At 41.4% G+C, this 25,479-nt stretch overlaps 1 protein-coding gene across 1 annotated transcript in view; it reads left to right on the top strand.

The window, feature by feature from the left end:
- Nucleotides 1-25,479, top strand: part of cd276 (CD276 molecule) — an 84,256-nt gene that overhangs the window by 8,358 nt on the left and 50,419 nt on the right. Inside the window, exons 3-4 of the mRNA XM_088296458.1 lie at nt 10,546-10,896; nt 15,067-15,363. Coding sequence (XP_088152584.1) covers nt 10,546-10,896; nt 15,067-15,363 — 648 coding nt within the window. The remainder of the gene's footprint in view (nt 1-10,545; nt 10,897-15,066; nt 15,364-25,479) is intronic.

Below are 25,479 nucleotides of genomic sequence, written 5' to 3'. Positions count from 1 at the left end.
CTGTGCTCTTCTTTCAATATGGACCTTACGAGTGACAGGCGACCAAGGCAGTGTGCCCCCCACCTTGCCTCGCCTCTCCACGCTTCTCACGCTAATGTCAGATGAGATATACTCCAGTTATTTCTTAAAGCTAAAGGATAAAAGATACAACATTGATGGATCCCTTTTAGACTTCCTCATTTCAGACAGAATCATGCTTACAAAGCACACTCCCGTCACTCCAATGATTCCTCTGATGCTTCCCCCTCCCACCACCAACCGCCTCTACCCCCGCCGCCCTACTTTGAATATGATTATGGACATCCACATGTGCTGGAATCAAAAACGCACTTCTCCTTCCAGGATTTTGTGCTGGTCTTAGTTGTGTCGTTACAAAATCAGTATGAAAAGGCTCACATGTCCCTTGAGCTCAGTCATTTGATCTTCAAGTCGTGCAAAACGTCCAGAATGAAAATGTGTTGGTGTGCAATATCACAGGTTGACAGAAGGGGGCACTATTGTACAAGCATAGTTGTCAGAAATATGCACACTTTTCAAACTGGGACCTACATTTTCCCATGGTCAGTGAGTTAAGTCACACTTACAGAAAACAAACCAAATAAATGTTTTTTTTTGTTTTTTTTAAACACACATGCGATCCTTTCAAGATCAATGCATATAATCACGTGAGCAAAGTGCATTAAAGAGAATGTTATTATCAAACTGACGAGTAAAGTAAACATTACAAACTTGTAGCGGTCCATGGCTTAGATGCTCGTCTACTCGACTCTGCATGACTCATCGGGAATGGATATGTGATGCACCATTTAACAATCTCTGGTCTAAAACCTTAAATTGTCGCCCATTTTGCTCACCATGTTAATAGTGTCACCTTTTCATTTGCCCTTGCTGATCATTCACAAACTCATACTAATTCTGTGCTATTGGCTTCCGTGTGAATTACCCTTTAAATGTGTGCACACTGTGATTAGCTGACGGCTCCAATCATTGTGTAAATATCTCTGTCCAGGCATTGAACGGTAGTTATTACCTCGACAAAAGGAAGACGGTGAGACACTAATTGTGTGGCAGAAAATATAAAAGGTCAAGTCTCTTGCAGCAGTAGTATTGCAGGCACTATAGAAAATGAATTGTTGAATGGAAGTAATCTATGAAATAGAATAACTATATCGGCCCAATTATTGTTCAATGATGGATCGCAACTTAAATTGTACATATTTTTGTGTGGTCAACTTTGTACGACTCCACTGTACCATTAAATTGTGTTTACTTCCTGCGGTGTGTGACTTTGCATGCACAGCCCGGCACTGAGAACATTTGTTATTTGCCGCTTGTGTTCGTCAACGTGACCGATGTCAGTCACGCTGACAGGAAGCTCTTTGCTCCACTGCAGCTCTCTTACAGCTTCTCCATTGTAGTGTCAAGAGTTCCTCATGTCCAACTCCTCTCACAGTGTTGCTACGGACCTGTCAGTAGTCAAGCAGGTGTGGAATATCAATGTGGTCTCTGGCCTTCGGGGCCATGGAGGAAACCGTGTTTTGGGTTTGTGCTTGTGCAAGGCTAACAGTTGTTTGATTGTAACGATACACACACGACTGATACATGACAATTATGATGCATTTTCATCTGTCGTTACAAAACTTAATATCATTTATATTAATTTACCCAACCTTAGTCTCTTTTTTTCATAGAGATCAGGTGAACTAGGCCAATGTTTCCCAATCATAATCGGGCTAAGGCTCATATATTACTTTTTTAAAAAAATTCTGTCACACCGCCACATTGTCTCGCTAAAAGACACATTGACATGGTCACAATGGATACCACCTGAGCTTTGCCGCCCCCATAGGTGAATGCAAAAGTTTATTGTATTAAGTTCTGTCATTTTAGTAGCTGTCACTATACAGTATGTCACTGGCCTAGATAGATGAAGAGAGCTACATTTTTTTATGTTTTTTTAAATCGTTTAAAAGTGAAATCTAATAATTTCCCAAAGCACTTGTGATGATCCCTCACTAAACACTAATGTGCAGCGGCACAGATGTTCAGAATCACTCAATTAGCCTTTGAGGAAGATCTGAGATTTTTCTGTCTCTGCCTTTTACACAGAAGCCAACAAAGCGGGTTATCGCTCCCCAAACTCTAAGGGCCAACAAACCATACTATGCTCGGACATAACTTGCCCACTGCAGTCACATTCTTTGGGAAATGTGAGCACTCTGTGCTGTGCGCTCGGCCAGCATACTTGGAAGACCCCAGGAGGGTTGACGCAATCACACTGGGTCAGTTTTTCCCTTGGCAAAGACCACTATCATACCAGACTTTGGTACAATCAATCTGACACTACCCTGTCCAGTGCTAGCCCATACTCGCATGGCACTGATTCGGGCTTCAGCACATATGCACATGTCGTAATACGACACAGTATGACTTCATTGTTTATTTTTTTTTATTTGAAGTCTGTTTATTTATAGTATACTGGTTACGGATGCTCGTGCACAAGCGTGGGCATGGAACAGAGAATTGATTGTTCCCTTGTGGTTGTCATGAGGTACGATTATTAGCTCAATTGTAAAGCTGCACAGATGAGCAAGGTTCATTAAGGAGCAGCAGGTTGTTGAAGCACAAACGTTGAGTAAATACAACATATGGACAAAAAGCACTAGGACACCTGGTCATTATACCTACAGAGAGTGGAAACATATGGAATTGTACATCTCTTTTTATTGATTCCGCTCTTCTGGAAGGATATTCTACACGATTTCTGAGTGTGTCTGTGGCTATTCATTCAGCGAAAGAGGATGTTGAACCCAAATCTCTATTTTTTCCATTCTGAAGGTATTTGATGGGGTAGCGGTCATGGTTCCCAAGTTATTCCGCACCGAAGTCAACCAAACGTATCGTTGTGGTCCTTGCTTTATGCTTGGATACTGGGACCAAAAAAGGGCCTCCCCATACTGTTCACACAAAATTATATATCTGTATATGCATAGATGGGCATTTTATCAGATTTTGCCGCTCCATCCTCCATCCGCGACCTGGGCACCCATCCGTCGTCGCCTCTCTGTCCTCATTAATAAAAAATAAAAAAAAGTCCTCTGTCCATGTCCGTCTTCGTCCTTACAAAGCGTTTTGTCCAAGCATTTTGTCTGTCCGCCCTAGTTAAAAAAAAAAAAAAAAAAAAAAGCATCCATGCATGATGACACCATGGGAGAGAAGCTAACAGCAGAGGTTTCATAATTCATACCTGAACATTATTTAAAGCTCATTAGCTGGCTAATTTCCTATTCACATCCACTTACCGTAATTTCCGAACTACAAAACACACTTGATTAAGAGCTAAATTTAGCCATAAAAATGGATTTGTACATACATTAGGCGCTTCGGACGAATAGCCGCAGGTCTCCACGTTATTAAATGAGGTATTGGCTGCAGTAATTTCTCAACACTTAGCGCTTCACTTTTTGCTGCTTCAGTTTTTCGCAGATTTTTTTTCAAAATATTCATCAAAACGAAAAGATACAGGCATATTGTATGTACACACCATACAATGGTATGATTGGTTCCTGGACAGGAGTTTGACCAATGAGAGCTCGAGTGGCTTTATCGCATAAGCTGACTGGCTGCGCATAATCGCAGCATCTATCCCAATTAATTGCAGAAAACGACGGTGTACTGTCTATTACAAACACTGCGAGATACCTTTTACCCCTCAAACAACACTGAGCGCAGCTTTCGTTACAAAGTGTACTAGGACCTTTCTCAGACTCTTGTTGTCACACGAGGCAAATTCACAATGGGGTCGCACTGTCGAGATCGCTGTATTTATTGCACTTCATCCCTTCGCTCAAATTAAACTCAATTTAAGATTTCTATTTTAGCTCTCAATTGCTTCTTTACACAGCCACCTACATTGTTTCTGTGCTTGTGGACAGTTTCTCTCTCTCTCTCTCTTTCGCAGTGTCTCTCTCTCTATCTCTCTCTCTCTCTCTCACTCTCTCTCTCTCTCATCTCAGGGATGAAATGCCCATCTCTTTATATATGTATGCAATTTCATCATTAATGCACTATGATCAATAGTATCACAAGTTTTATACACCCCCCAAAAAATGGGGCCTATAAAACTACTATCAAGGTGACCCTTTTAGTTAGAAACGATGAAGAATTCAGGGGAGCTAAGGGGTGCAACTCATAATTGAAGGATCAGTCGTGAACCAAAACCTAACCAGCATGCTGAATGACCACTGCGATGTACCTCTGGCGGTGTATATTGCCAGCTGTGTCAGACACAGTTTATGACACCAATCGTTTGGACAACCACACTAAAAATGTCCTCTTCGCCATTTTGTTTTACGAGATAACTCGTCAGAAACGTCTCCGGCGACAATGTGCATAAAACATCCCAGTTGGTGCGCGCCCATGCTGATTAGCACACTGCGGTTAAATGCTCTGTTCGCACCCACACTTGCCTCCAGCCTCCTTTGCCATCATCATAGGCCTAGATAGCAATAGCAGCTTGTCAACACCTGACAAAAGCACTCTTATTTTAGGAAGGTGTTTGAAAGTTTCACGGTGATGGTTAGTCTTGAAATTTGAGTGGAGAGTGGTGTGAAGATCTTTTAAAGACTTTTTTTTTTCTATCCCAGTCAGCGCTCGCCACTAAGCAGGGCCAGCTGCCAGCGGCCGCCAAAGGCTTAAATGAGTTTATTTCATGTTGGCTGTGAAAGTGCCCGTCTCTGTCACGTAGGCACTCAAACAGAGCTGCGGCCCATAAACACAAAGTGCAGCGTGTAAATCCCGGCAGCCTGACGTCGCCCAGCCTGCCCTCGATGGCTGCTCAGCATGTCTTTATAGAGAAAGCAGGATAAAGGAGAATCCTTACTATCCCCTTTGGGAAGACCCCACTGGCAAAGACCACTCCTTTCTTTAGAAGACACCTATCACTGTACAAGGTGCTCAGTTTATGGCAGTTCTTTTCCTAAGAATTTGGAATTCCTGTTAAGGAATTATGGCGGTAAGTGAACATGCCTTCTAGCCTGTATCTTCACTGAACGGCGCGGCTTTGTGCGGGTGCACCCGTAGCAAATGTTTTTTTTATTTCGTCTCGGTTCGCTGAAGGTCGCAAACGGTGGCAAAGACGTCTGGCAACATCAAAATTTCCTGGTGACAACAAAAGAGGTTGGTGACCCTTAAAACTGTTGGCACATGTCTGGCGAACGTCTTTGCGACCATTTGTGACAAATGAAAAATCAATATTGAGGCCAATTTGCCAACACTCGCCGCTCAGAGAGATACGGTCGTAACGTAGCACTTTTTCCTACGTATTGGTTATTGTCCATTGAAACCAGGGTTGAAATCTTTAGTCATAATTTTAAAAGGTATGTTTTGTGCAAACAACACTGTCCATTACCAACTAAACACCATTCAGTTCCCTTGCCTGGGCACACGTCACTGGGCCCCTCTCTGGAGCCTGTCCTGGATGTGGTGCCCGATGGGCCCTGGCTGGTTAGACAATGTTGGTTCCACTTCCCATGGGCTCACCACTTGAAGGGAAGTGGGCGTTATGTCACGTGCGTTAAAGAGGTGGACGGCGGCCGAAGGCGGGGACCTTGGCAGTGTGCAATGTCTTGAAAATTGCAGGTCTACTGTGTTATAATATAGCATGATGGCACATTTTCTGAGGCAAAATCAGTGTGGTAACGGGGAATCGATGGGTTATCGTGTCAAAGCCCAGTATGGTAGAACTTGCCCAGTTTTTAACGGTGCCAGGGCCTTGGAAATGTGCTGTTTGAGCACAGTATGGAGTGCTTACGCGACAATGTTTGTTGGCCTTTATGCTGTAGTTGAATGGGCATAGCTGGCCGTTAAACTGGAATAATTATGTGCATAGCGTAATCTTTAATGACACCCTAATAAAATGAAACAATTCCATACTGGGGCAAGGGAAGTATGCTGTAATTGATTATGGTCCAGAGTGCTCAGAGTAGTCAAACATTCCTTACTGAATTGAGGGTGCCAATTGTGCCTGAGCAGGGTACGGGTTGTGTAGTGTGCAGAATACTTGTTGTGTAGTGTTTGTTGGTCCTTGGAGAGGAGGGGCAGTGCACAAGACATCAGACTTATTTTCTCACTCCCACGTCCTTTGTTAGCATCCAATTCATGGTCAATGGTGGGCACACACTTGATCTCGTCTGGTCCCACATCATTGCCACACCAAAAGGTTTGCTCATACTAGACAGGAGTTGAATTTAGGATCTTCAGATCCATAGTCATTCTTTCGTCCTTTCCCACTGTACTACAACATCTAGTCGCTTGTTTTGGGTAAATGCATGCTTTCTGAAAACAGAGCAGCCCTGAGTCACAGGAAGGAGATCACAAAGAGACAGAAGGCATTCAGCGATATGCCTCACATGCTATTTCACCTCTGACAAATAGGACATCAGATGCTCGCATTTCCATGACGTCAGCCGCCGGCCTTGCGCTTGTCTCCTTCTCCCGGCTCCCTCCCCTTGATGCAAATTCCAAAATTGTTCCCTAAGTTCTTTTTCCAAGGGCAGGTCTGCGTGACTACACAAGGGCCCTGTGTAGGCACTCCAGAGTGAAGCGTGGGTCACTGGTTATTTTATTTATTTTTTTAAAAAGCCACTGAGAGGAAGAGGAGGAGGTGTTGAACACAATAGTGAGATTTTGTTATCTTCTTTTCTTTGAGTTGGCCTGTGTAGAGGAATTAGTGATTGTTCTTAACCTTGTTTCTGGATATTATCTTTGGCTTGATGCGCTTTTGCCCGACAACCATCCCACCCCCACTTTTCTGAATTCAGCTGGTGGTGTGAGTCATCCCTGGCTGCTCTCGGAGTGATTTAATTGCACTCTGTCTCCCCACTTCTCTCAACATGCATATCATGGAACACTATCAGTGATGGCCGCCTTCTTTGAATAATGAAACACTATTCATTAGTGCAAACAATAGGATCCAGAATTGAACACATAATTTGGACAGTAGCTGGATACCGAGCAAAATATATAAAACTATATAGACGTAGCACTTGTCTAAAATTTTTTTCTGCCTACAAAGGCCCATTTGTTTTTCTAAATATTGACCTGATACCTGTGGCGGGAATGGACCTGATTAGTGACATCATTGCTCAGACCAGCAAATTGAGACATTACAGCCGCTCAAAAATGCATGAAATGCAAACGATAGGCCATCAGATAGAGCTGATCAGATCGATGGAAATAGAAAGTCTAATATATTCTTCCTCTAAATTACTGCAGTTCAATTGTGACTTTCTTCTTCTGCTCTTTTTATCTTATGTTGGGCGCATTATCTGCATGCGTGCACCACACTGTCCCTCACAGCATGAATAGCACACTCAACAAGTCACACAACGGGGGGACAGCACAGGATGACTGATGTGATTGTCTCATGACACAATGAATCAATAATCAAATTTATTGCCAACACTTTTTAATTATTGATTTTTATCGATTTTATTGATTTGAGTCATTCTCTCTCGCTCAGTCTCTCTCTTATATATTTTTATTATTTATTATATATATATATATATATATATATATATATATATATATATATATATATATATATATATATATTAGAACATCTACACCATGCAGTTCCCAAAGCATTTTACAAAGCTCAACATTCAATTGTTTGAAAACCTATTAAAATAAATCAGCAGACGCATTGCTTCCGCATTTTTCTGACTATGGAATAGTTGTTCTTTTTAGTTTCTAATGTTTTACCTTAAGTAAAATCCCACTTTGCATTGTGGCCAACGGCAGAGTCTGGGTCAGTTATTTCACACTTTAGTTTTGCTAAGTCGTGGTAAGTAGTTCTCACTGCAATCATCGTAATGCTGGATGGGTAGCCTGCATGCTCAATGCCAGTAGCTGTGAAGAGCAGAACATATTAACTAGAATGAGCCTTGGATGGTTGATTAGTGGTTAAAACAAAACAAACACAAAACTCCACAGAGCAGCTTTTTTTGGTCACTGGCCTCTCCATGGACGTCGGAGAATGTTTTTCTGGGAACGGCAACCTTGAGAGGTCGAACATGGCTGCTCTCGGCCCAAATTTCATTGGGCAACATTTGAATTCAAACCCAATCACTACTGTGGAAACAAAACATGCTTTATACCATTAACTTCTTCTTATCAAGGTGACACTCCATCCACTCCATCGCCCATAAAACATTATTGCACGTGCTAAAATGATAAACAGAAAGGGATTATTGTGGCATCGGGGCCTTTTTCTCCCCCATTATCCTGCAGCAGTTTTACTGTTGGCTGATAGGTGGCACTGTTCCCGTATCAGTGGCAAGTTGAGAGGTGTTAAACGTACATTGCATAAAAAAAAAAAAAAAAAAAAAAAAACGGGCATGTCTTGATGACTCAGCGTCCATACATGAAGGCACTCAGATGAAAGTCTTGTTTGTTGTTAATTGGGTAGTTGATTAAAGTACCCGTGCATTGGTTAAATCTCCCCCGAACCAAAGTGACTCAATTCCAATGATACCGTGCGGTGGAGTTCAAAAGAGGATGAAGTGGCAAAAACGCTACTCCTGATTATAAAAATTACAGGGACAAAACAGTGCGTCGCTCCAGGGGCCAGCGTATTTTTTCCATCCTCTCCTGTGATGCAGATGAGTGTATTGGCATTGTATATGAGCAGACAGGAATCAATGGGGAGCGCTGAGTCGCTGCGAACGGCTGCCTGAGATGGCCGCTAATCCGGAATATTTATGCTCTCGTCCTCGTCTGGACAAACAATGGAGCATGCGCATGTGCCGCTCAATCAGCGACTTTTCCAATAAAGTGGCAGCGGCGGCGGCATTGTCTCAAAAAAAAAGAAAAAGTACACTCATGAGTTTTTGCTTCCCCATTGCCTTAATCCCCATTTACCCACTTTATGCTGCCACTCGGTGCAAGCAATTTATCTCTTTCTGAAGCAGATCTCGCATACTTTTCAAACCGCTTGACTTTTAAGGGTATCACTCTCCTACACAATTTCAACATGACTGTGGAATACTCTTACACACTAGTGGCATCCTTCCTCCGTTTCTGCTCTGATAATAGCTGAGATGGTGGATGATTCGCTTGTCGGCTTTGTCCGCCATTTGGTATTAATAACTTTTACACAAACTGCAGAAAAGCCGCCTTTGCTCAGCAGTGCTTTAGACGAGACTTCTGATTGTTTCTGATAGAGTGCCCCACATTGGTAGAATATAGTAATCCCTCGCCACTTTGCGCTTCACTTTTCATGGCTTCAGTGTTTTGCAGATTTTGCCCAAATCCAACCATCCATCCATTCTCCTCCCGAGGGTTGCGGGCACTCTGCATCCTATGCCAGTCGTCTTCGGGCAGTAGGTGGGGTACCCCCTGAACTGGTTGCCAGCCAATCGCAGGGCATGCATAGACAAACAACCATGTGCTCTCACAATCATACCTAGGGACAATTTAGAGTGTTGAATCAACCTACCATGCATGTTTTGGGGATGTGTGAGGAAACCGGAGTCCCTGGATAAAACCTACATAGACATGGGGAGAACACGCAAACTCCACACAGGAAGGTCGAAGCCGGAATTTAAACCTGCACCTCTGCACTGTGAGGTGGACGTGCTAACCAGCCAACTACCGTGCTGTCCGTTTTCCAAAATATTCATAAAAGTAAATACAAATATAGCACAATATCGGCAAACAAATTGTGGAAATACGCGTTGTTTTTTAGATGAATTGACTTTGTATATACCTACGGGCAATCATACAATATTCATAATCAGTTCCTGGCAGCAGGATCGGCCAATGAGTACACAAGTGGATTTATCACGTGAGTTGATGTGCGTCATCGCAGCCTCACCTAGCAAGCACGGCTCGCTCAGCACAAGGACGACAAAACATTGGCAAAAAAAAAAAAAAGGTTCAAATAAATAATTTGTTTGTTGAAGTTTGTCTTAAAACAAGCTTAACTAGAATCCTACGTTGCATTTTACCCAAAGGTCCTTCTTGATATTGTGCAAAGCCAAAGCTGAACAATGATGGGCGGAGTATTTGTCTAAAAAGAAAAAAACTCACTCATATCTTCACTCCATTCAGCTGTCTTTTCCCAGATTTGTGGCATTCTTCCTCCGTTTTGCTTTTGATACTACCTCCGAAGGCATAAATTGCTTGAAGGTCGACTTTGTCTCACCGCCATCACCCATTTAACGTATGGTCTGCATGGGAATTGGTTTTAAGATATATTATGATACTTCTTCAGCATCCGGCAAAAAATGATCAAGGTTGACAAAGCAGATTAGGTCACATTTCAAGCAAATAAACGGTGATTGCAGTTGTCACTCATCTCTTCACGACATGAACATGTTCATCTTGTTATACAGTACTAGTAACGTTTCGACACATGCTGTCACGGAAATGAATGACAAAGTGGTCATTTTTGATTGCTACTTCTTTCTTCCCTTTTTTGTAGCGCATTATATTACAAACTTTGTACAATGTCACTCACTTGCTGCTCCCCCTCTCTTGTAGCCATCATGGAGGTGCACGTCCCCGACCAGCCCGTGGTGGCGTTGTACGATACGGACATCATTCTAAACTGCTCCTTTAGACCCGTTGGCCCCTTCAATGCCTCTGACGTGACAGTCTTCTGGCAGTTGACCGACACCAAGCGCAGCGTGTACGGGTACAGCGAAGGTCACGATCAGCTGGCGGACCAGGCTGAAAGGTTCGTCAACCGCACTCGGCTGTTCAACGGCGACCTGGGCCTGGGCAACGCCTCGCTGCTGCTGAGGAGGGTGGTGGTGGCTGACGAAGGCAGCTACACTTGCTTTGTCCGAGTGCGGGAATATGGGGATGCTGCTTTGCTTCTGCAGGTGGCCGGTGAGTTGAGCTTTGTACCAGACACTTTAATAATAAGTATATCTTTGTCAATGTGCAACCCCATTTTACATTAACAAAGGAAACTATGGCAATTGATTACAATTTGAGAAGTATGAGCTGATCTATCCTGATTATAGACCCTTAAAATGACTAATCCATGCTCAAATTTTGCTTTGGAAAATGTTCCAAGCCTCCCAGAAGGATATTGTTTGATTTACGTAAAGCATCTCTGATTGCTTATTTGTAAACCAGATTTGTCAATGCCATATCATTGTAGGAAATTGTAAGTGTAGTGCATTTTTATCGTGCTTTATCACAGTGTCCAAAGCACTTTGCTGGGGCTCACATTCATACATTCACCTATTCACGCACATATTCATACACTAATGAGTGGGTCCTGCCATGTCAGGCACTGGCAGGCTCACCTGAAGCAAAATTTGGGTTCAGTCGCACTGAAATGCAAAAATGACATCTAAACCTACTGCTTTCCTCCCTCAATGCAAGTTGCTGTGCGCTCACTCTGGACCCTTGCCACGTCTTCCAACTCTTCAGGCTAGGATTCCCAGGCCAGCTGGGAGATAATAATAATAATAATAATAATAATAATAATAATAAAAGTCTGTCCAGTAATTGAGTGTGACCAAATGTGACATGTTTTAGAAGTAGAGAAGCGCAGGGTCTTTAAGCGATATTGGTATCGCTATTTGAACATCCCTAGTAAAAAACTAGAGCATTTGATTAAACGTCCTTCATTAACTATGGATGACTTTAATGATGAATTGTCAGATTTTTACAGATTATTTTTAATGAGTTGTGAGATTCTCTCTGTTCTGTAATCCTCAATGCCAGCGTCATTCTTCGCAGAATGAAGGAGTCATGTTGTACTTCTTTGTCATTTTACATGTCCAAGGTTACGATAACATCAGTCAGTATTCTATTTTTGGACCAGCTCTTACTGAAGAAATCATTCAGTCGCATGATTCGTATTTGAGGCTAACCTGATTGTCTCTTTTCCCAATTGAGCATGTTGGGGCATTAGCAAGCTAATGTTGTGTGTGTCATCATACAATCCAATATGTTGTTAACATCCAAAGATTGTTGTTTTCACACCCGTACTCCAATCGTACACTATGTATTCCACTTATGTTTGTCCATAGCATGCAGGAAGTAAACGTGATAAACGTTTTCCCCAGGGCTGCTCGATTGCATGTCTGGTCAATAAGCGCTGATTGTGGCCTCTGTTGTGGTCAATAGCGGCTAACTTTGACTATCAACTGTTGTTTTGGTCAAACGGCCTTTATTAAGAGCTTGACTGGTCACATGACGATGCGGAACATCCTCATAGCAGCAACTCTTAATTTATTTACAGTGCAATGGCAGATTTTTATATCTATTGTGAGATGGCTGTTCTATTCTCAGAGAATGGATGTGCATTAGGTAGTGTTAATGAATAATGTTTTTTTTCTCTCTCCATCCTGGCTGGCGAGACGGAAAACAATGTCTCCAACAGTCACAAATTGGTTCCATTTTATGCATGAGATTTATAGATGTTTCTATTTTTAGCCAGCATTCACAGTTAACGTATATATTTTCTCCCTGCTGCAAATGCAAAAAAGCTAACGGTCTTGATTGAAATGTGGCCGACAGTCAAATGGACAAGAGAGGAAGTTTGCTGCGTAATTCTTTACTTTCCGACAATACAACACATTCATGGTACTATAAATGTTGTGATGTGATTCACTCCAGTTATGATATGAGTCACTCCATTTTCGATATTATTAACTAATTACTACATGGTACTATTTATTCCAATTACTGTGCTATAAATACGTTTGTCGCCAATTATATAAAAAAATACTTACAATAATACAATATGTAATTCACTCCAGGTATGATCTTATTAATTTCAATTGATGATAATACTGTTAATGCTCTAATTATGATACAACATAAAAAAAAATCTAGATCATTAACACGGCTTAACATTGTTTTTAAATTTCCTGTTTTAAAGCATCTTTACTGAAAACTAAGGTAAATACTCAGTGCTTTAACGTTTTATTAGCACAAAGTAAATCCATGAACAGAGAAATGTATTAGATTTTTTTTTTAATTCAACAGTACAACGAATGTAGAACAATATAAAACAAGACAGTGAATTAGTAAACATTCACCCCAAGGGAATAATGAATATGCCTCAAGATGTTAACAATTTTTAATTTCCACTTTTTTATTTTACGGAGTCAAAGATGGCACGATTGATTGCTGCTTTGGTGCTGTGGCTTCATTTCCAGTTACTAGCGGCTGATATGGTCATGCAACTTGGGCCGGCTGTACAAACTTTCTATTATTTTCTTCAACTTGCAAGGCAAAGTAGAGAAGGAAAAGCTAGACTCTGATTGGTTGCTGTCATGCACATTTTCGATGCGACTGATTTGATTAAATATACTCACAGCTGTTCGTCTTAATGTCAAGTTTCTCGATCTTATAATCACCCAGCTGTACGTATATTGTTCTTTCGGGAGACAAATAGCCTCTGCTTAAAAAAATAAAACAGTTTCTAGAAGGGTTTTCGAGAGCCGGTTAACCTCAATTGTGTTGAATATCAATTGAATGTATTTTTTTCTATTGGTGTAAATTCTATTGCTATAAAGCTGTCATATGTGGTATACTTTGTTATAACTGTCGAATTAAAATCAAACACTTTCAAAAACAAATTATAATTATACATATTTTAACAACATTTTACCCATGTTCAGTCACGTTGTTGGCATGTAGCTCTACGTCAAACCCAGGTTACACTTAACATACTGCAAGATTTTGCCAAGACTAGATTAAAATGTAGTTAAAAAGGCTAAAATTTAACGTCATGAAACTTGCAGACACTTTATGGTATGGAAGAGCCCTCATTAGCAGAAAGCGCAGTGAAGTCGATTTTGTCTTCATGTCAAATATTCACTTCTCAACAGTAGATCAGACTAACTCAAATCATCTCAAGATCAACTCCACCTCCTTGTTTGCGGTGCCATGATTGGCTGTGGGAATTCTTCTTTTCTCTTCCACCTTTGTGCTCTTGCTTCAACTCAAGGGATTGCGATTGGGATTTTCGGCGAAGCTGACGTTAGACCCCCACCATGCCTGCAGTCTTTTTTTTAAATTTTTTTTTTATACACAGCCTGGGTTTTCCCCAAATGTCAGAGCGAGCCAATTTCTGCCTACCTCCACCTCATGGCCTGAACCTTGATTTATTTCTATTTATTTATTTTTTTTTTTTTTAAGCAGTGTCTCTGCATTTTGGCACCCTGGGGAGTGTTGAGATGCAGCAGGCCTGTGTGCCACTGACACCGGGTGGGATTGTGGGATTTTCAACATCTTTTTTATGCTAAGTGGCATTAATGTAATTTATGCCTAAATGGGAATGATATAAAACATTTCCCGGGGTAGTCGAACTAAACTCAGGAAGTTTTGATGCTTGTCTAAATTACCTACCGCATCCATAACTTTTACCTGTCAGACATATGGCACTCTTTCACCTTTAAAACTACTTGCAGTTTTTTTTTTTTCATATTTGCTTATGTCGAAATACGCCAAGGATCAAGTCAAGACTTCTAGGCTAATTGACATACCCGTATTGTTTTGCTGAAATTAGCCCTCCTCAGTCATGCAAGTGAGTAACTGTATAATTTGCTCCATACCTGTTCTAAATAGCCAATGGTGAATCAGAATGAGAAAATGGTGACCATGGTGTGGAGCCCTGGGGTTAGGAACAGAGTGGCTTCTAGTTGAGGCAATAAGGTAGAGAGTCGCTCGGAAAATGCGCCCCATAAAAGCATTTTCACTTTTAGAGACAGCACTTCATACATTTGCACAGTGTTTATTACACCAGACTCGGCCATTGCTTTGCCCTGTCGAGCTGATGTCACGGGCCGAGAAACATGATGTGGTGGCTGTTATTATGTAAATTAGCCCCACATAAGAATGGGACGGCTATGCAGAATGGCTCGCTCACAGACACATTTTCAGAAATGGGCAGATAACAAGAGATTTGCTTGGTTGTTTAATTTCACACTCGATTGGTGGGCAGGCACTCGAGCGACCCGACTATTTGTATACAGGCATTTAAAAAGTCAATTTTCCATAGCATGTCCCATTTAAATCCTTGTTTTTATCCAGCCCCTTACTCCAAGCCCGTTATGACCTTGGAGCCGGAATCTAACCTTCGGCCAGGTGAAGAGGTGGCCCTCACTTGCGTGGCTTACGGAGGCTACCCAGAAGCCGACATCATGTGGCAGGACGGCGGTGGCCGCAACCTGACGGACAATGTCACCACCTCGGTGGTGGCCAACGAACAGGGTCTGTTCTCCCTGACCAGCGTGCTGACGGTCGTGCTGGAGCCCAATAGCACCTACAGCTGCACAGTCATCAACCCGTTGCTGGGGGAGGAGGGCAACACCTTTGTCACCGTCACAGGTGGGTGCTCCCTTGTTTGCCTTTCTCTTTACGAATCCATGAGGCCGTTTTTACACAGAGCCTTAAAACTGCCACTTTTGCCTTCTTAAAGAACCCAGTAAAGTGGGATTGCATCGGATATCACAATCGTTTTTAATAACACAGGTCAGGAGAAGTGAGATCTGCCTCTCTTACTACTCTATTACTGCCATAGGCGGAAAAGTGATTGCTTTATTTTTCCCACTTTGCCCATTTTGTTTAATAGAAAACAGCAACATGAAAACATATTGTCCCATGGCAGACATCTGAACTGTTGTACTTTTTAAATTGTCATTGTAGAAATGCTAGTCAATTCAACTCAACTTTATTTGTAGGGCACTTATAAAAAGAACAACAACGGATGTAACAAAGTGCACATAAAAAATGAACATCAAACATAATAAATGGGTCAAATAATAATAGTCAAAATAATAAGCCTTTGCATTTCTCCTTCTGATTACATGTCCTAGTAGAGATGGGCGACTACTGATACAATTTATCAGTTTCTGCCCAAAACCGCCTTATTTCAAGGTTATGGGTACAGCGAAGGCAGCCGAGACCAATCACAGATACTTATAACGCCCTACAAATAGGTCCTTTACTTATTCGTGTGCATTTTTACTGAGTGCTTTATTCCCTTGTTGCCTACTTTTTTATACGTGCATCCTTTTTTTTTTTGTATGATGAATGTTAATAAAATAAATTACCCGCAAGGCTCCATTGGGTTGTTGGTGAAGCACAGCAAACAGAAGGGAAAAGGTCAGATATTATCAACACTCTGCCTTAATCAAACAACACGAAAGTACGTTACTGATAATACATTTCGAGATGGGACACGGGCTCCATGTTTGAAGCGGTGCAACTCATTGCTGCTGCTGATGAGCATTGTAAAAAATAAATAAATAAATAAATAAAACAGTAAATAAATCCAATTATGTCGATATTCTTTGAAAAAAAATATTGCAGCTTAAACGCTGTACTTTTTTTGCAATTGCAACTTTTTTTGCTGTTGGCCTTGTATGCTCAAAATGTCACTTTCACAATACTTTTTTTTTTGCATCAGTCGCTTAATCAATTCTGTTATCTTGTCGTGGTTTTTCTATTGTTCAAGATGCCCCCATTCCTGAAAAGATAGGAAAATATATCCAGCGCAAAATTAATACACCTCTTCATTTTAGATGAGGTAATCTTGACTTGGCAAAAATGGAAGCATATCCTGCTTCAGAGGCTGCCGCCCCATCACCAGGGTTGCCATGGCAATTGAGGCAAGTGGTCAAAGTTTGTACTCAGTGTCAATTTTGACTATCGGGTTCTCCAAGCCAAGGCGGAGCAAGAGATAAGTTGGAGCAAGGATACTTTTTGCTAACTAGGAAGAAAAGTGATTTGATTGTCATTTTTTAATCCTCTTGAAATTCTGATTTGACAGATTCTATAAAATATGTACAGTAGGTTTCTAATACACTGGACCCGCCTATGTTCTTCGCTTTGAATCCCTCTCACTACACAGCGGCCTCTTTGTTAAGTGCGAAGGGAGGACTGCAAAATGTAGGGCAAGGCCAGATCTCTAATGGAAGCACAACTGTGTGAAATAGCTCATAAATTATAGCAGAGGTGGACCGGACCTTCTCTTAGGGCTTGAGCTGGTGCCGAAACTTGGGGCAGGTGAAGTGGAGGTCCAGGCAGGGGGTTTGGCGTGGTGCTGCTCCAGTGGGCTGGGAAATGAATGCGCTTGCTGGAAACAAGATGGCCAAGTGGCAAGAGCAGGCTAAAGGGAGGTGGCCTTCAATGTGCTTTTGAAGGCCTCTTTCAAACCGTACAGGTGGAGTCATGTTGTGTTCTACGTGGATCATGGACAGGTATAAACACACCATGAGGGTGAAATGTAATTGGAATAAAATAACACCACCTTCACTGATTTAACACTTAGTTGAAATAAATCTGAATATTTTATCACCATTTATTTCAAACCCCGCTACAATTCACATCGCATTTTGTTTTACCGTTGCATCAATATTGGTGGGTTACCTGTTAACTTTGCCCATGGTGACTATTTTACAGGCATCCCAATTCATCAACAGTTCTGTTTAGGGATCCAACTGACAATTATTTTAATAATGGATTATTAATCCATCACTTATTTTGTGGATTAATTGATGATTTATATAAAAACAAACAAACATGGTTTAATTTCCATCACTTTTTTCAAAAACATTATTAATTGGCAGTGCAGAAAATGCACCAATATAAAGGAATTATGACTCAGCTACAGGTTTGTCACATCCATTAGAAAATATGCAGAAATGTCGATTATTGTTTTCCAAAGTAAAAGCTGATGTTTGCAACTGTTTAAAAAAAAATAACATGATCAGTCTGCTTTAATGGAGCACTGCTGAAACCTGAGAATCATTTCTGTTGAGAGCCTTATTAAGAAGGTTTGGGCAATGTTTAATTTAACAAGGTCTCCAAACAATTAATCAATTATCAAAAATAATTATCAATTCATTTTATTATTGACTAGTTGGACCTCTAGTTCTGTTGTAATATCTTAAGGAATGATACGGTACTCTTCTGTTGTTGATACTTTTGCAGACAGTACCCTACTGACAAACACAATAGGTTCGGAGTGGCTAAATTGTCCATAAGTCGTCATGTATTAAGTTTCCATCTATAATTACCATTTGAAGTCTTTTAAATGCCATTACTTTTTTAAATACGAAAGTGCTATTCCCTAAGATGTACCCGAAACAATTGCAGGATATAAAACAACACATTAATGTGATTATATGGTATAGAATAAAGAGAAAATGAACCAAATTCAAATTTTCAGTTATACCCTTCTGTTACTTACATGTAGAGCGAAGTCGGTGCGCATAACAAGAACAAACTGGGCGACATGAGAGCATTGAGTGTTTGGTATGGATCGTTGCTGCTCAGCGCAGGCGGCGACACAAAAAGGAGCTAGTCAAATGTGGCATGAAGTTCAAAATACAAGCACAATATGACATTTTGAGAACATTTTTGGTTATCATAATTACCCTAATGGTAATTAGAACTATGATGGACATTTGACGACATTTCCCCAATTGACCGTCGAGAAGATCAACAATCAATTAGTCGTTAGCGTTTTGAATGTCAATTTTTATAGGGATGTTCTGAACGACTGATTGAATGCCCCTGGCGTGTCAAGCAGAGTGAGGTTGCTGTCAACAAAAATGAAAGCCATATGACCGTGACGTGACTTGGTGGCCGACTGGTTAGCACGCCCACCTCACAGTGCAGAGGTGCAGGTTTCAATTCTCTCTGGCCTTTCCGTGTGAGGTTACATGTTCTCCCCGTGCCTGCGTGGGTTTTCTCCGGGTTCTCCGGTTTCCTACCACATTCCAAAAACGTGCATGTTAGGTTACTTGGCCACTCGAAATTTCCCTCGGTGCGATTGTGAGCGCGGGTGGTTGGTTGTTCGTCTACATGTGCCCTGCGATTGGCTGGCATCCATTTCAGGGAGTCCCCCGCCTAACCTGGATGGGATAGGCTCCAGCATGGATGGCTGGGTGGATGGATGTCAAGTAACTGGCTACTTTCTGGTTCAGGAAGCAGACAGTAAGTACATTTATCCAGAGCCTCACTCAAATGTAATTTTTGCATCTGCCTATCATTTACTGTTTGATTGTGACAAAATTAGAACATGATAATCTTTACATTACTTTGGGTGGTGGAGAAGAACTGTCCAATAAATACAGCAGCAACTTTACGTTACATGATTGACAGGTTGAAAGGCCAAAATGTTAACACAATTTTCAATTTCCTGCACACCATCGGAGGTCTGCAAATTAAATCCAGGTAAGTCCGAATAAGAGGTGCTTTGGTGGTTCTGATTTGAAGCAGCATGGTCTCTTATTTCCTCAAATCATTCTCCGGAACTAGAGAATCAGCAAGAAGGAGTTTTTTAGAAGCTGGCTAAGAGCAGAACTAATAATGAGGAAAAAAAAAAAAGACTTTGCAAGCGTAGTCACAGTAAAACATATCAGATTTAGTGTTGGACAGTAAAACAAGGAAACCCAGAAGTACACAAGAGAAGACCCGTAATGCAAACGGTGGTAATTTTCAGCAAATGGGTGCAGTTTAAAACAAAAAAACAAGAAGAGTAATTTCTTAGTGTACACGCCAGCACATCTTGACGACGCTTGCTCGTAAACATGGAGGAGATATACAGTATTTTGTGCGGGTGCTCGTTTGATAGAAAAAGCTTTGTGTTTACAACAGCTGCTGTGTGCTTAACAGCCACCGTAATTAACGTTGACCCCGCGGAACTCTTCTGCCCGTGTAGCAGAGTGAAGTGCACCAAGCTGGAGTTGACGCTGATCTTGTTGTGCACACGACACAGCGCACAGCCTCACTGCGTACTCCGCAGTTGTCGCGACTTTGGCTTGCCCCATCAAGGAACTCGCCCCAGCGAGTCACTTGCATGATTTAATTGGCACAGTTTTTACAGCTGATGCTCTTCCTGGGACAATGCAATGTTTAATTTTAGGCCAGGCTTGGGACCGTCAGTGGCAGGGAATCGAAGCCAGTGCCATCTGCATGGCTGCTTAAATTTGAGCTTGGAGTCGGACCTTGACAACAAAAACACAAACCGAGGAAGTAATGTGTGGAGGGGGAGGCAGAGAGTCGGGAAAAAATTGGATTGGAGGCGTCTTCATAAGGAATCTCTCAAAAAAAATTTTTGAAATGGTATCGTCCAGTCAACAATCTTTATGTTCAGTGTGAGCATTGAAGTTGTAGTTCCTAGCCAGTCCGGAGTCTGTCAATGCTTCAGTTGTTACTTTTGGCTTTCTGTTGCAGGTGATAAACTTTTCTTAATATGGGGTGGAACTTGGACCAACCACAAGGCTCTTAAAGTCGATTCAACGACATAATTCAGTGTGTCACATTAGCGTTTTAAGTCTACAGAAGTTGTAAATGTCGGCAATAGTTAGAAACACACACTACCGGCACGCACTGCACTTAAGTGGAAGAATATTGATCTGTGTGAGCATTTGGTCTGTAATATGTTAATACTTCAATCGTTTGCTTTGACTTTCTGTCGTAGGCGATTAACTCATTCAGTTCTAAAATCTTTAGCAGCTTGAGCTGTATCTAGCATCTCAGAGATGTTATCTTTCTAAACCCTCGTTCTACCTCTGGAGTATTCGGTTGTGTTTGGATATTATGGATTTTGTGGCGCAGATCCATTGTGTGGGAGGCTCGAAGGAATGGCGGGTATTAATGAATAGGAGGGTATTGGATAGAAGCATGTTCAAGTCTTCAAATGAGCTGCTGTCTTCCTGCTGGGCTTTTATCTTCTCACTCTCATCATCCTCCAGTCCTGTCAGACCACGTTAGTCGCCATAAGAAAAAAATGATGTTTGGGGGTTTTAGAGCTCAAGAGTCCCTTCTCTTATCATTTACTACTGATCCCCCACCCCGTCCCGTGAAGGCTGAGATTTGGCCGTGTATCCAATCATCCATCCGGGCTGGTGTGATTGCCACAGCAAGTTTTGCTGATGGCTTGATTTCAAAACCTGTCTCTGAACTCCCATCTCCCCCAGTAACAACTTACACCCCCACTCAACCAGCATTCCCATTGAAGGCGGCGTAATTTCCACCGCATTACTACGCTAGCGCAGCGTTTACTGGCCAAGTGTGGCAAAAGGCGTGAGAGCGGAGATGAGGCAGCAGGAGGCAGACAAGGTGAAAAGTGGATGACAGAAAACACGATGATGGTGTCCAAAGAGTTTGCTGAGCTGGCCCTGACACTGACAGGAAATTGACTCGTTGATGGGCGGGGGAGATAACCAAAGGATTTGTGAGAAGACTCCAACTTTTTGGCTGCCTGATTTCGTGGGAGTGCGGGAAGAGAAAATACTTCTTGTAGGGCCCTGGTGTTTTCCGTATATTCCTCGTTACACATGATATTTCTTTTCTAGTGCCGTTTAAACAAACTTGGTCGACTTATGAAGCTTTCTCACTGTCACCCTTTACTCAAAGTCTTGCTCATTTTCCCCCTTACGTGAAGACAGACCAAATCAAGGGTTTGATTCTGTGATTTGGCCACAGTGAGAAATAGCCAATCCCATTTGCACTGAAAGTACAGGCTTATATAAAAGGATGAGACTTTGGTTCGTTTAAAACACGCTCTGTTGCAATTTCTTAGCTAGCGCTGTTCATTTGGTGTGTAAACACTGTCCAAGTAAGCGGACTGAGACCTGCTTGAGAGGCGGTCCGGCACAGAATGAGCAACCCTACAGTCTTTCCATCGCCACATATACTGTACACATACTGAAACACGCATGAATTGATTCACAGAAAAGGATAAGCCTTAACACCCGCATGCACTGACGTGTCAATCAGGGCCAGATTGCCTGGCTGCATTGTTGTAGTTGAGTTTGTGCAGAAGGAAAATGGAGGGCACGGTTTCAAATTTAACCTGAAGCCCATTGAGAGCATGACAGCTGAGTTGAATGTTCGTTTAACTCGTGCGTGCGAGTCCATCACAGGCATGACAGTTTCTCGAAATTACACCTCCCCCCTCCTTTTTTTCTTTGTAAGATTGACCGTACCATTCTACCTACCTGCCTGCCTCTCTTTGAAACCTAACTAACCGGAGCAGCAAGTGAAAAGAACAGACGGTGGGCGGGACTTGGTGTTGCAGCGACCTGCACAAGCACCATTGGCAACAAAGCCAGGCAAAGTTACCTTCTGTTCCACAGAGATCCGAGCCATTAGAGTTTTATGCATTATTTGTCATGTTCTTCTGAGACAGAACTCGGCATTGCGGGATTCTGCAGCATAGCTTTGCACCATCATTCAATCAAATAATTAAATGATTCAGAACCAATGTCGAGTGTCAACTAACTGCCCACGGATCCCATGAGTAGATGGAACATTGTGAATTCCTCTGAGTCGGATTGAAGGGTTGAAGTGTTCTCTGAATTGTAAATTTGCAGCGATTTATTGAAATAAATTTGAACATGTTGATATTCATCGGCGTCTTACCTTCAATGTTGCTAATTAATGGGAGAAATCTATGCTGTCACAAAGACAAATATGGTTCATTATTAATATATCACATCATTAAAGGCATTGTTAGCAAATTAGTTATTTCAGAAGTGTGTCTCAAGCGGGCAGCGCTTCACATGAATCAGTACTCAAGAAGTAGCTCTCAGTTTCGAAAATGGTGGAGGCCCCCTGGTCTTTATCAATTCATTGTTGGACAGTGCTAATTTCTTTTAACGCAACACAGTGGGAGGTGTACATGTTGGACTTTGAACATCACACCCCTCTTACCTGAACGCCATCTCTCGATCCCGTGTTGTTGCCATTGCGGAGTTTGCATGTTGCTGTGTGATTTATTTTTTTTGGGGTTGTTTTTTTCAGTGGCTACTTGGACATATTCCCACATTCCAAAAACATGCACTTTTCATCGAACTTGTTTGTAGGGCCTGATGTGAATGTGAATGGTTTGTCTATATGTGCCCTGCAACTGCCTGGCAACCGCGCCAAGGAACAGTTTGCTTTTTTCCCCCCCAAGTGAGCTGAGATAGCCTCCAGCTCGTGGATGGACGGACGTGTTTAATGGTCACTTGTCTATATGTGTGCCTCAGTCAGCCGGGATAGGCTTCAGCTCACCCGTGACCCGAGTAAGGGCAAGCACTACAGAAAATGGATAGATGGACTCTGTGTCGGCGCCATTTATACAGAAAGCAGGAAAAAGAAAAAAAATCAGCTTTTCAAGGTCGGGTTAAAGGGTCTATCGCCATCAGACAGCTTCTTCCACTTCAGTGAAAGGCAATTTAAAAGAAATGAAAGATGTGTGATTAATTCGCGATTAATCACACAGTTATATGGTATAGTAAAAGTTTATGCCATATACTAAAAGTTTAGTATATTTCATCAAGCTGAGGCTCAAATCTTCCATGCTTGCTTGTGTCACAAGACCCCCCTCCACCCCCGGCTTTTCATTGGACTGCCACTATTCATTGGCGATAGGGACGGAGACCGACGACCGATCGCGAATTTTTGTGAATAACTGGCGCTGCCCTTAAGTGATGATACGTACCTGTAATATGAGACAAAATATGTTCCCGAAACATTTTAATACAATTTTAAATGCTTACAAACATGTTCAATTTTTGTTTTACACAGTCGGGTACAAACAGCTTACAGCTAAGCACGTGTACGAAACATGTCAACAATTCTGATGGTGACAATGAAGAATTTGTGTAAAACAATTATTTGACCGTGCAGCAAAGTCCAGGAGTTACTGTACATAAATGTGCAGACATTGCCTGGCCTGTGCTGGTGCGAAATTCTTCAAGTTTTTAGGCCATTGCCTGGAGCCAATCCCAGTCAGCTTTGGGCAGGAGGCAGGGTACACCCATGCTTGGTTGGTTGCTAGCCGTTCGCATGGCACACACAGACAAACAATGACAATCACATCTCGGGACAATTTAGACGGTTCAATTTGCAATTAATCGCATTTTCAACTACAGTTTTGTATGAAGCTTGGAACAGATATTTACTTGAGTAAAACCTTGGAATTAATGTAGGGAGAAAAAAAAAGTATATTTCTATTCAAAGACTGTTAGCTATAGCTTTCTTTGATCCTAGAATATGATTCTTTTCTGGTGAAAGACAACCCGTGGACAATATGCCAAAGGCATACAACTAAATATTGTGCTTCAATTTGGCGATGGCAAAATGCATATATATATATATATATATATATATATATATATATATATATATACATATATATTAGGGCTGTCAAAATTAAAGCATTAACTCAGGTGATTAAGCCAACATTTTTTCACTCAGTTTAATATTTTAACTCAGTTACTCAGTTTGCTTAAAAAAAATTTGCATAGTTTGCAAATATTGTGCCATATTAGCTGTCTTTAGCACGTCTCAGAACAAAACACTGTGTTTAAGTTACCACTGGGCCTTGCAAACCAACACTGCTGGAGTGTGGCGCTTGTGGGCAGTTTTGAGAAATGTTTCGGAAATAAATGTCTGCAAAGATGTCTCCATTTAGATTAGATCATATTCAAGAATCCAAGAAAGCTATTAGAACAGTCTTTGAATTAAATTTACTGCATTTTTCCAAGATATTATTCAAGTAAATATCTGTTAGAAGCTTCGCAAAAAATAGTAGTTAAAAAATGTGATTAAACATGATTAATCATGGAATTTTTTGTGATTAATTAGTTAAAAAAATGATCACTTGACAGTGACATAGATATATATATATATATATATATATATATATTATATTATATTATATTTTATATGTCACTCGCTTCTCGCATAATTTGCCAATATCGTGCAGCTGACGACCTTCTACATTCTAATTAGATTGAGTGGAAGTTTGGTTGAGCTAACAACTGTTGATATTTTTTGCTGTGGTTATGACTGACAGTAAGTTAGTAACCGTTTGTTTTCTCAAAGAGTTGAGACAATACAATAAATGTCATACATACTGGCACGATTTTAAAGAAAAATCTGTTAAAAAGCATAAAATAAAATGGTGAGTTTGCAAATGCTGAACTGCGGAAAAGCAGTGCTCTCTTGCAGTTTTAGAATAACCAATAGTCCAGTTAGAATGATGCAGCCATCAACTGCTGCTCTTGTGAAATTCCAGTAATTGCAAATGTTTTGCATGTATCTAGGAGCATTTCTTACCAGCCTACCATTATTCTCTGTATGTAATCTTTTCAATCATGTTAATCAAATATAACACCATACTTGTTTGCTGCAGCCTTAACCAAAGAACTTCCTGGAGCTTTGCTTTCCACCGTTGTTTTAGACTAATCTAAATGTGATTTGCAGAGCCTGCAGTGGAGCCGGAAAAAAAAATAGCAGTATTAACAAATGTGTTGTCAGTAGAGCTGCGGCAAACTTTCTCAATGTAACGTTGAATTAATCAGTGTAAGGTGCACAAACATGCTCTCCCTCTCTTCCGCCGAAAGTGTGTTTTATCTTATCAGAGAGCCAGCCGGGGAAAACGACAACACAGACGTATGAGGTAATGTAGGCAATCTAGAGTAAACACAGGTAGGCGGC

This window comes from Idiotropiscis lumnitzeri, chromosome 5 (genome assembly GCF_059441095.1).
Source record: "Idiotropiscis lumnitzeri isolate Australia: NSW breed Sydney's pygmy pipehorse chromosome 5, RoL_Ilum_1.0, whole genome shotgun sequence".
Taxonomy (NCBI): Eukaryota; Metazoa; Chordata; class Actinopteri; order Syngnathiformes; family Syngnathidae; genus Idiotropiscis; species Idiotropiscis lumnitzeri.
The sequence above is the reverse complement of the archived record's forward strand: the minus strand, read 5'-3'. Positions and strand labels throughout refer to the sequence as shown.